Raw genomic sequence first — 12,509 nt, forward strand, 5'->3', positions numbered from 1 at the left:
CAGAAGTGTCCCTGGGGCTTGTGCCCTCAGCTTGGTGACAGCGAGAACACATCTACAGAATCACAGAGTCACCAAATGACCTGAGTTGGAAGGGACTCACAGGGGTCGTTGAGTCCAACTCCTGTCCCTGCACAGGACAACTCCAACATTCACCCCGTGGGGCTGAGGACATTGTCCAAACGCATCTGGAGAGCTGTCAGGCTCATCGCCATGACTGCTTCCCAGGGGAGCTGTTCCAGTGCTCCACCACCCTTCACGTGAAGAATCTCTTCCTAATATCCATCCCAACCCTGCCCTGGCACACCTTCCTGCCACTCCCTTGGGTCACAAGAGAGAAGAGCTTGGAACCTGCTCCTCCTCCCTTGTGAGGAAGCACTAAACTGCTATGAGGTCCCCCTCCGTCTGCTCTTCTCCTGGCTGAACAGACCAAGTGACTTCACAGCTCCTTAGACGACTTCCCCTCTAGACCCTTCACCAACATTGCTGCCCCCTTCTCGGATCCCCATGGGATTTGGGACATGGATTTCGGGGGCCCTGTGGTTACCTGGGCACATGCAGCACATTTTGGAAGGTACAAAGGCCCTTCTTTATTTTGTCTACTGTTGTACACACTAGGCAATCTCTGGCTACACTTTGAGGTGAGTTTTTTGTGTGGTTAGCAATTGGCAGAAAGTTACTGTAAAGCATACTTGATTTTTCGTTGGAAATGGATTCTTTTCTGAGAATTATCAGAGTCTGGCAGGTCAAAAATCCCCGTGTTAATGAAGCACTTAAAGGAAAAATGAATTTTCAGTGATGTGCATATAGGAATGCAAATCATAAAATAAATTTCTCTCAACACTGAACTGTTCCAGCCCTAAATCTGAACATGTATAGAAGGTGGACTGTTCACATCGCTTTTCATTCTGCCTGCACCAGCATCAGCTCTGCAGTCAAGATGAAATTCACTGTGAGTATGCAGCCTTCTTTATTCCTTGTAAACTAAAACTCTGATCCAAATCCTTTGCCTTTCTCTCTCAGAAGCACTTACGTCCACTTAGAGCAAAGAGATACTCCTTGGGGAGATGCTTATCCTCCCAAGTGAGCAACTGTCACCCTGTTCACCTGATCAGACCAAGAGGTCAGGATCTCTTTCAAGGTTTAACTGCATTTATTCAGCCTACAGGAAGCCCAATCCATGCTCATTGTTGTCAATGCCTTTGCCAAACTGGAGCAACGCAGTGATGGATCAACCACTTTCTTTGAATGCCTAAGTAGAAGGAATCTTATTCCTTCTCCCTGCTCTTCTCAAATACTGGTACACGACTCTGCAGGTCTCAGAAGCAGCTTCAGATTCAGCTCTTTCAAAACCCAACCTGCCATGTGCCTCTCTTGCATTCTTCCAGGGTAAAGCGAGGATGGTTCACTGCTGGTGACCACTGTCATTCCAGTCTGAAAGCAAAATTATTGCCAGGGAATGCAGTTAAATATCAGATTGAGGAAAAGGCACTAGGATTATTGTGGCCAGGTTTGACAGCCAGACCTGCAGTTCCTCTTTTCTTTCTGATTTCCATTTCAGATTGTGACTACCGTCCTCCTTGGACTCCTGCTGACTCCAGCCCATGCTAATAATGTGAGTAGAATGACAAAGTTATTCATAAGTCGTTGCTCTTTCCATTTTTCCCGATTCTTGAATATACCTGGCTTTGCTCCCCATCCCTTTGGAGGAAAGGAATCTCACAGTTTTTTTCATGCATTAAACTCCAGCCCTACCAGATGTAAGAGAAAGAATCTATTCGATGAGTCTATAAAACCATTTCTTAGGGCTACTCCAGAATGCCACAGCCTTGCTTCTGTATCGCTTTGAAAATGCTGTGGTCACCAGTGGCCACCTGTGGGAGCATTTATTCTGTCAGAACCGTGATTTTCTAAAGTTCTGGGGAGACAACTGAGAGTCTATAAGTGTTGTTTCATTTTGGTATCTAGAATTCGAACACTGGAAATGAAAATTCAAGTGGAGGTGGCCAAACTGTAAATGAGGCTGTCATAAGTGGTGAAACACAAACTATACAAGTCGCCATTGATGGAGGCTACCAAATTCTGAGCATCAACAGTCAACGGCATGTGGCAGGTATCCAGCAGGAGAGCAACCAGGGCTCATGGACAATCATTGGAAACTTTAATACGGTGAGTGGCAAAGTGCATGTATTTCCAGAAAATGAACAAGGAGAGCAGCTCCTCTAAAGCTGACCAAAACACAGGACTTCTTTCTTTACACTCAACGTTTTGTGTCACAGGTTTTGGAGGAAAACTATCTGCATTTATTATTCTTTTACTATAGTCTTTATTCCAACCTTAATTCCTGAAGTGCTGAATTCCTGCCTGCCAATGATTTTATTTTACAGGGTGCGGTTGCAGTCAAATTGCTTTCAGAGAGTCTGCTACGTTTCCAAAGTGAACACAATGGAGATGCCTAAATTTGATGAACTTCCCGTACTGGTTCTCAATAACATGGTAAGGTGAAAAAGGAGTTGTTATTTGCAAAGTTGTGCTGTAATGCTGAGTAAACTGATGTCAGACACTGTGCTGTTTTCAAAAGCTTTTAAACCAACAGTTATTTTCAAAGCCATTCAGATGGCACCATTGATGAGGCAGTTGCATCAAAGTCTGAGCCATTTGACATGAACACAATCTGAAGGCACAGAAAAGTCAGAATACTCATTTTCAGATGCTGCACTGGAAAGCATTCATGTCTTTTCTGTGCTGTAGATGAGGAAGGACAAATAATCCAGTAATAAGGAAAAAGGTTTAAATAAGGTTTGAAGCTTCCAGAACTTTTTCATCAGAACCCAGCACCACGTTAGCCTGAGTTCAGTCCCCAGACTTACCACAGACACTGTGAAAAACTCTCCTGACATTCCACATACCAGCCCTTTGCAGACACGGACTTCCCCTGAAGTCTGAGAACAGAGTGCCTACAAAAATCCTGGCTTTAGAGAGAAAGAAGGGATGGCAGGAACGAAAAAGGGAAGAGTCATGCATATACCTGCTTGAGCAGAAACATTCACCTCCAGCTGAATTTGCAGGCTGGCTTGTAGTAAAGTACATTTTGGTGCTCCCTGAAGCTTAGCTCAGCTCCTTGCTTACTAGCAAGAAAGAAGATCATTTGTGAAGGCTTTCATGAATCATTTGAAATAAAGCACTCAGAGCAGTTCAGAGTAATCTGTTCCCCTAGCTTCCAGTTTTCTTGAGCCTCCCTCCACCCTGGCTCCCTTGGACACATCAGCCACAGGAGCTGCCTTCAGGGCTTGCTAACAGTCCACTGGCCACGTGGTGCATTGAGAGACTGCACTAAACATGGTTTGAGTGAAACACCAAGCACCGAGCCATCGTTCTAGAAATAGGAACGTGCATAGTGTTAAATGGATCAGGGCACTGATCTTGCTAAAAGTGTTTTTTGATGTTTAGATACTAAAACTTCAGACACAACCTGCAAAGGAGTTAACACTCATCGTCAAGAGACCCATCCTTGACCTCAGTTCTTATGGTCAAGACATCGTTAATCTGTGCAGAGGACTCCCAACCTACGTGGCTGATCAAGTTAATGGTGAGTACAGGGAAAAGGATTCTCTCTATAACTAACCAGGTGTTTTTCCCCTTGGGGAACAACACACAAGTGCTGCTGTTCCAACCAGAGATGGACACAAATCAAGAACCTCAGAGCTGCTGTGCCAGGGCACAGGGATGAGGTTGTCCAATGAACCGCCGTCCTGCTGTTCAGGGATTGATGATCAGTTCCCAAGGAATCCCATCAAAACTCATTTTTTACCACCTCCTCACTGCGTGCTCTGCTTTGGTTCCTGAGATGCCTCCAATTAAATAAACATGCGAGTTCAATGTGCCCCGTATTATGCGCCGCCAAGGAATGCCCAGGGCACTTAAAACCACCTTAGCTCTTTCCTCATGCCATGTTTTTTCTTTTCTTGTTCCTCAAGGACCCCAAAATCAATACAATCAAGGATCATGCCTTACAACTGATATCCTGAAGGTTTTGGATCTTCGATTCTGCCATCAGCCCAAGCAGATTGTGAAGCAAGGCCCTGAAACCAACTGAACTGAGTACGGGTGCTCCATAGCTGCTGCACCAAGACAACCTCAATGCTGTTCTTCCCTGGCATCTCCTCTTTTCAGAGTTTTGTTCTCGGTGATTGAAATGCTGAAACAGATTAATTGATGACCGTTTCTTTCAAATAAAGACCTTTAGCATGGATTGTCTCCAGCTGCTGTCTCATTTCCTTATCCTTGATCGACTACAAACACATCCAGAAAACTATTTGGATTGCAAATCTCCTGCCCATTTTGAGGCCTTCGAAAGCTCTTTTCAAAGCCTGTTTGTAAGCCAGGACTCACCCAGTGAGGTGGGCAGGGGGTGGCGTGTGTTCAGCACAGATAAGGCACACAGAGTTACGCCTTTCCTTTCCTTTTCAGGGAAAGATGCTTCACAATAAAACCTTTCTTCATCTGGTAGGAAAGGCAGAAAGAAAGGAAGGAGGATGCAACAACAATGTCTTTTCCAGGGAATTGGAGCACAGTTGGTAGAATTTAGAGAGATTTTCCTTGCCTATAACAGAGTCCTCCATTTATTCCTGTTTTTAGTGAGGACTGGCTAGAGCAATGCCTTCAACCCTCAGGTGGGTGAAGCTTTGCTTCAAAGATGCCTGCACAATGTCAACTCAATTCTTGACCCCCATAAGGTAGTGCAGCTTTGCCCTCCCAAACACCTTGAACTCAGCCTTGAAGATGCAAAAAAAAAAATTTCCTTCCTTAATGCTGTAATGGCATGATAAAGGGAGATGAAACATTTATTCCATTTATCCTTTTGCCTGAAAAGCAGAGGAAACCCAACTGCAGAAGATCCCAGTGCTCTCTAATTACCTCTATAGCATTTGCTCCAAAGTCAGGAGTGGTGGGTACCAGGGTGATCATCTTTCTCTGCTTTCAATTAGAGAGAATGTGTCCTATTTTGTTAGATATAGTACAAGGAATACCTTTTCCTCTCCAGGAAGGAGTTACATCCACACGCACGGTTAGCAGCCCCTGCTAAAAAGCCCAGTGGAACCAACCCCACCCACCAGAGCAATAATGCAAGACTTAGGGACTGCAGGCAAGGCAAATGCAAGCCAAGTCTGATCGAAGAACCAGAGCACCCCAGGGAAGAAAACCCCTTCTTGGTCACTGGCTGTCAGTGCTGGGTTCTCCTTTGTCCAGCTGAAATGAAAAGGCACAGGGCACCTGTGCTTCCCAGTCAAGGTGAAAAGCAAGAAATCCTTCTAAAAGCTGTAAATGGCACTTGCATCCTGACCTTAAGATTGCTAAAGCCAGAAGGCTCGAGTGCTTCCTGGTGTCACCTTGGTGACGAGGGACAAATAATGTTTATCCTAACACATTGCACCTGGGGGATTTCTCATCCAGTCTTGAGGCATTCAGCACCAGAAAGCTGCACCCTATGGCCTCTGTGTTCGCCCCAGCAGTTTCAGCTCTGGAAATCAGAAGCCCCGCAGCAACAGACACTGGTCCCTTGTAGAGCCTCTCACAAGTCAGGCCAAGAACTCTGAGCAGGACGAATATTTCTAAAACCTGACTGCAAGACAATAAAAGCCACATTGAAAATCACTGTCCCTTCACGTTCCCAAAGAGAAACCAGGTGAGCAGCGAGCCAAAGAGAAAAGCCAAACAGATGGAAATTAAGAGTACATAAACTGTCATGCTTTCAGCCAGAGAGGGATACCTCCTATGGCCAACTGTGCTGGCAATTTGTACAACTCAACAACATCCAGGGCTGAGAGACCCTCCACGTGGTTCCAGACATGGAAAGCCATGCTCTGGCTGAACCCCACCCTCCAGCAGGTGCTTTTCTCCTGCTCACTGAGACAAAATGCCCCATTACCCAAAGGGGAAGGAACTCAAACCTGCTCACAGTTTGTCTTTCTCCCACTGCTCAGACTCCTCATTTCCACAGCGGGCATTGCACCTTCTCAGAACACCCATCGTTTTATGTAACTCACCAAGTGGAAGAAAGCAGAATCAAGCCCAGCAACTCTTTGGCAAAGACTTCGCCCAGCTACATGCACTGCAGGTGCCAGGAGGGCAGGAAGGCACTGGATGCACAGACTGAGGCTGATCCAGATTCTCCTTAAGATTTCACAGGATTGGTCTAAGTTCCAGAGGTGCTGTTGACCCCGGAAGGTTCACAGCATCTTTTTAGTGAGCACTTTAAAAAATAACATCCAAAAAGCACCCTGTGTCTCTCCAAAGCCTTCAGGAGCAGAGCTGAAAGCGCTGTGTAACACAAAGATGTCAGAGAGGGGATGGGACCCTCTGGCGAGCAGCACTGCTTCTGCCACACTTCCCACGAGACAGATCACCAGAGATGCCGTCAAACCGTGGGGACCACTGGGTCTCCCGAGGTCCAGTTCAGAGCAGCATAAACCTCTGAGGCCAAACAAAGCCCAGGAACATCCTTCCTTCCTTCCTGATTGGCAGGGAACACGTAAAAACAATAAGGAAGGAGCCCTGGACTGAATTTACATCAAGCAGTAGATGAAGAGCAGAATGCTGCAGACCCACACATGATCCTGGGTGTAAGGCAAATCCCATTCATCCCTTTCACTAAGGAATAGTTAACCTTAGATTCTCCGCTGGCTCTTATTAGGATTGGAAGATTTAGTTTCCCTGATCGTTTCTGCTGGCTCCTGTTCAACCAACCCCCCCAGGTCCTTCTCCTCCAGGCAGTTTCCAGCCAGGCTTCTCCTAGTCTGGAGCTGCTCAGGGTTGTTGTGCCCCAAAGGCAGGACCCGGCATTTGGCCTTGTTAAACCTCATCCCATTTCCCTTTCAGCTGGACAAGGGAGAACTCGGCCTTGACACCCGGTGGCCGAGGAGGGTTTTCCTTCCCTGGGGTGCTCTGGTTCTTCGATCTGACGTGGCTTGCATTCTCCTCGGCTGCAGTCCCCAAGTCTTGCATTATTGCTCTGGTGGGTGGGGTTGGTTCCACTGGGTTTTTTAGCAGGGGCTGCTAACTGTGCGTGTGGATGTAACTCCTTCCTGGAGAGGAAAATGTACTGCTTGTACTGTGTGAAATAGAATAGGAGAAAAGATGGTGTGGGGAATAATTCTGCCCTAATCTGAGAAGGCCTTGCAGTTGCTTTCCAAGGCCTTTTTACCTTGGAAAAGGCAAAATGTTGTTGCATCCTCCTTTCTTTCTTTCTGCCTTTCATAGACTCATAGAATCACCAGGTTGGAAGAGACCCACTGGATCATCGAGTCCAACCATTCCCATCAATCACTAACCCATGTCCCTCAGCACCTCATCCACCTGTCCCTCAAACCCCTCCAGGGAAGGTGACTCAACCCCCTCCCTGGGCAGCCTCTGCCAGGGAACAATCACCCTTTCTGTGAAATATCTTTCCTGATGTCCAGCCTGACCCTCCCCTGGTGGAGCTTGAGGCCATTCCCTCTCGTCCTGTCCCCTGGCCCTTGGGAGAAGAGCCCAGCTCCCTCCTCTCCACAACCTCCTTTCAGGGAGTTGCAGAGAGCAATGAGGTCTCCCCTCAGCCTCCTCTTCTCCAAGCTAAACACCCGCAGCTCTCTCAGATGCTCCTTGCAATCCTTGTTCTCCAGCCCCCTCCCCAGCTTCGTTGCTCTTCTCTGGACTCGCTCCAGAGCCTCAACATCCTTCTTGTGGTGAGGGGCCAGAACTGAAGGCAGTATTCGAGGAGTGGTCTCACCAGTGCCAGGTGAAGCAAGGTTTTATTGTGAAACATATTTCCCTGAAAAAGGAAAGGAAAGGCGTAACTCTGTGTGCCTTATCTGTGCTGAACACACGCTGCCCCCTGCCCACCTCACTGGGTGAGTCCTGGCTTACAAACAGGCTTTGAAAAGAGCTTTCGAAGGCCTTAAAATGGGCAGGAGATTTGCCATCCAAATAGTTTTCTGGATGTGTTCATAGTCGATCAAGGGTATGGAAATGAGACAGCAGCTGGAGACAATTCATGCTAAAGGTCTTTATTTGAAAGAAGTGATCACCAACTGATCTATCTCAAAATTTCAATTACCAAGAACAAAACTCTGAAACGAGGAGATGCTGGGGAAGAACAGCATTGAGGTTGCCTTGGTGCAGCAGCTATGGAGCATCCGTACTCAGTTCAGTTGGTTTCAAACTGTTTCACGTGCTTCACGATGTGGTCATGCTGTTGGCAGTACTGAAGGCCCAAAAGTTTCAGGACATCAATTGTAACACATGATCCTGGACTGCGTGGTTTTTGGGGTCCTTGAGGAACAAGAAAAGGAAAAATTGCACGAGTCAGCTTGGCCTAGTGTTGCAAAACACAAGTGTCTGGTGGGATTCCTTTGGGACCTGATCATCAGTCTCTGAACTGAAGGACAGCAGCTCTTGGGGTGACCCTTTTCCTGTACCCTGGCATTTCAGCTGAGGGCATCCTGCAAAATCCTGGGTGACAACTTAAGCTGCCTTAAACCTGACTAAAAGAAGTAGTTAGGGGTTGGATCAGATCAATTTTTGAGGTTGCAACACAACACTCCCGGTCAGTTGTGATATCATACACTTTCTTGCAAGTCCTTGGGATTCTTTATTTGTTTCCCTCTCTCATTGAACAGCAGCACTTGCATGTTATTCCCCAAGGGAAAAAAAATCCAGGTTGGTTATAGACAGAATCCATGTGCTTTCACTCACCAACAACTTTATGTGTCACGTAGGTGGGGAGTCCTCTGCACAGATCAACAGTGGCTTGACCATAAGCACTGAGGTTATGGGCACGTGTCACAGTGATGAATGAGATCTCCTGTGCAGGTTGTCTTTGATTTTTCAGCTTCTAAACATCAAATAACATCATTCAGCAAGGTCAGTACCCTGGTTCTTTTAATGCTATGCACGTTCCTATTTCTAGAATGATGGCTCAGTGCTTGGTGTTTCACCCAAACCACGTTTAGTGAAGTCTCTTAATGAACCACGTGGCCAGCGGACCGTTAGCAAGCCCTGAAGGCAGCTCCTGTGGCTGATGTGTCCAAGGGAGCCAGGGTGGAGGGAGGCTCAAGAAAACTGGAAGCTAGGGGAACAGATTACTCTGAACCTCTTGCTCCTGAGGTGCCCTGGCTGTAAGCGAGAGGCAAAAGTCTAGTCCTTCTGCCTTCTCATCCAGAACCAGAGAGGGTGGTACTACCCTTGGCAGGTACAATTACGCTGACATCATTGATGAGCTGTGCTTGTGACCTCTCTGAGAGCCTGACAGTTCTAGGGGAACAGATATTTCTTAGCTGTTTTAAGTGCTTTGTGTCAAACAAATTTCAAATATGATTCTTTCCTTGAGTGCTTTGTCATTGGGACTGTGTTGTGATGCCTGTATTTTCTGTTATGACTGAAACTTCCTGCTGGTTTGTGTCTCTCTGCATTCAGCTCCAGCCATACGACTCTTGTTCTGGTTTACACAATTAATACAGAGGGGAGCCTGCTGCCTGTAGAGATGTTCTCTTACATCCCAGAGGAAAATTTCGTCTAAACACTTGCACCTGCACAGTACTATTCCAAAACGAAAATCAGTTCTCATATTGAAATGAGTCATATCTAGATTTAGAAACAGCTATGCAAAAATAATTTTTTTTATAGTTTCCCACTATAAGCTGTTTCTTAGCAACCTGCAGACCTAAAGTTTCTCATAGGAAATGGAGCTGGGGATGACAGGGAAGAGGGAATGATGCACCTACTCGTTCTGTAACATTAAAAAAAAAAACATGACACGCCTCCAACTCAGCATCTGAAACTGGGCATTCTGACTTTTCAGTGCCTTCAGATTGTGTTAATGTCAAATGTCATTGACTTTGATGCAACTGCATCATCAATGGTGCCATCTGAATGGCCTTGAAAGTAACTATTGGTTTAAAAGCTTTTGAAAACAGCACAGTCTGCCATCTTTGCAAAAATTTGCAAGGAACAGCTCCTTTTTCCTCTTACCATGACCTCTTCAGCCAGTCCGGGAAGCTCATCAAAGCGAGGCAGCTCCCATCTGATCACTTTAGAAATGTAGCAAACTCTCTGTGGCAGCACTTTGGTTGTGATTGTGCCCTGTGAGATAAAATGATTGGCAAGTAGGAATTCAGCTGTTTAGGAATTAAGGTTGGAATAAAGTCTGTATTACACGGTAATAAATGGAGAGAGTTTTCCCCCCAAACCTGGGACTCAAAATGTTGAGAGTAAAGAAACAAGTTCTGTATTTTGGCCACCTTGAGAGGAGTGCCCTCCATGTACATTTCCTGAGAAAGCAAGCTCCTTGCCACTCACCAAATTGTAGTTCCAAATGGTTTTCCATGAGCCATGGGTGCTCTGTTTCTGGATAGTTGCGATACGGTGTTGCCTATTGAGGGTCAGAGTTTGGGAGCTTCCGTCAACTTCGAATTGCTTTCTTATTATCGGAGTTTGTTTGGCAAACGCGTTTATGACTTGGTGATTCCCATCAGAGTGCTGATTACCTTCTGTATTCCAGTTCTAGAAACCAAAATGAATCCACACTCTTAGACTGTCAGTTGTCTCCCCAAAGCTTTAGAAAATCACAACTCTAAGAGAACAAATCCTGTCCCACAGGGAGCACTGCTGGTGACAACAGCAGTTTTAAATTCACACAGAGGACAGGCTGTGGCATTCTGGAGTAGCCCTAAGAAATGGTTTTATAGACTCAACAAAAAAATTCAGTATCTTACAACTGTTGCCAGTGGGGGTGGAGTTTTATATGTGAAATAATATGGTTTCTTTCTTCCAAAGCGATGGGGAAAGAAGCAAGGAAAGCTGAAGTAGCAGGGACTATGGAAAGAGGAGTGACTTATAAATAACTTGATCCCTCTACTCACATAATCAGCAAGGGCTGGAGTCAGCAGGAGTCCAAGGAGGACGGTAGTCACAATCTGAAATGGAAATCAGAAAGAAAACAGGAACTGCAGCTCTGTCTGACAAACCTGGCCACAAGAATCCTAGTGCCTTTTTCCCAGTCTGGTGTTAAACTGCACTCCTGGGAGACACTTTTGCTTTCAGACTGGAATGACAGTGGTCACCAGCAGTGAACCATCCTCGCTTTGCCCTGGGAGAATGCAAGCGAGGCACATGGCAGGTTGGGTTTTGAAAGAGCTGAATCTGAAGCTGCTTCTGAGACCTGCACAGTTGTGTCCAGGTATTTGAGAAGAGCAGGGAGAAGGAATAAGATTCCTTCTGCTTAGGGACTCCAAGAAAGTGGTTGTTCCATCACTGCATTGCTCCAGTTTGGCAAAGGCATTGACAACAATGAGCATGGATTGGGCTTCCTGTAGGCTGAATAAATGCAGTTAAACCTTGAAAGAGATCCTGACCTCTTGGTCTGATCAGGTGAACAGGGTGAGAGTTGTTCATTCGGGAGGAGAGGCATCTCCCCAAGGAGTATCTCTTTGCTCTAAGTGGATGTAGGCTCTTCAGAGAGAGAAAGGCAATGGGTTTGGATCAGAGTTTTAGTTTACAAGGAATAAAGAAGCCAGCATACTCACAGTGAATTTCATCATGACTGCAGAGCTGGTGCAGGCAGAATGAGCGATGTGAACCATCCACCTTATATACGTGTTCAGATTTAGGGCTGGAACAGTTCAGTGTTGGGATAAAATTATTTTGTGATTTGTATCCCTGTCTGCATGTCACTGAAAATTAACTCCTGGTGCAACTGCTCAATAAGCATGGGGATTTTTGACTTGTCAGACTTGGATAATTCTGAGATAAGAATCCATTGGCAGTAAAAAATCGATTGTGCTTTACAGTAACTTTCTGCCCTTTACTAACCACACAGAAAACTCACGCCAAACTATGACCAGAGATAGCCTAGGTTGTAAAACTAGGCCTCACGGTAGACAAAATAAAGAAGGGTTATCGTATCTTCCAAAATGCACTGTGTGCACCGAGGTAACCCCAGGTCCTCCGTTTTACCACATTGTGCAAAGATTAATTTACGATCAGCATATAAGCCCAAACTCTCTAATACTTTGTGAAATCAAGTTTTACAACACGTCTTACAAGATAGGTAGAAAATTATTGATAGTGGTTAACAACAAGATAACTGTGCAGCTTTTAAGGCAACGCATCACTTCCATCCAGTGCTTCCAGTGCAACATCTCAGTAAATCTGGTCTTGCTGTCACCACCCCGAGGGTACAAGCCCCAGGGACACTTTTGGTTCCTGCCGTGGTGCCCAGTGGTGGGAACGTCCTTGGTTCTCAACAGCCAGCAGCGCTCGCAGGGTCTGTGTGACACCGGGCTGGGGTCGTGCTCCAAGGGCAGCGCCCACTGCCCATCGCTGAGGTGCGGGAGCTGTGGGGCTGGGGCTGGTGAGGAGAAGTCCTGAGGTGGCCACTGCCATTTGATGGGCAGTTCATTAATCTTAACTTAGAGTCATGTAACACTTGGCCTCCAGAAGTTGGATCCTGAAAGAACAGGAAACACTGATTAGAT

General features: G+C 46.2%; 1 protein-coding gene across 1 annotated transcript in view; it reads right to left on the bottom strand.

The window, feature by feature from the left end:
• Positions 1–8,182: 8,182 nt before the first annotated feature.
• Positions 8,183–12,509, bottom strand: part of LOC138731463 (gastrokine-1-like) — a 46,933-nt gene continuing 42,606 nt past the window's right edge. The window contains exons 7-9 of the mRNA XM_069877405.1: positions 10,896–10,949; positions 10,006–10,116; positions 8,183–8,239 (exon numbers count right to left, since the gene is read on the bottom strand). Of these exons, the coding sequence (XP_069733506.1) occupies positions 8,183–8,239; positions 10,006–10,116; positions 10,896–10,949 (222 nt within the window). The remainder of the gene's footprint in view (positions 8,240–10,005; positions 10,117–10,895; positions 10,950–12,509) is intronic.

The sequence above is a fragment of the Phaenicophaeus curvirostris genome, chromosome 27 (genome assembly GCF_032191515.1).
Source record: "Phaenicophaeus curvirostris isolate KB17595 chromosome 27, BPBGC_Pcur_1.0, whole genome shotgun sequence".
In the NCBI taxonomy this organism is placed as follows: domain Eukaryota; kingdom Metazoa; phylum Chordata; class Aves; order Cuculiformes; family Cuculidae; genus Phaenicophaeus; species Phaenicophaeus curvirostris.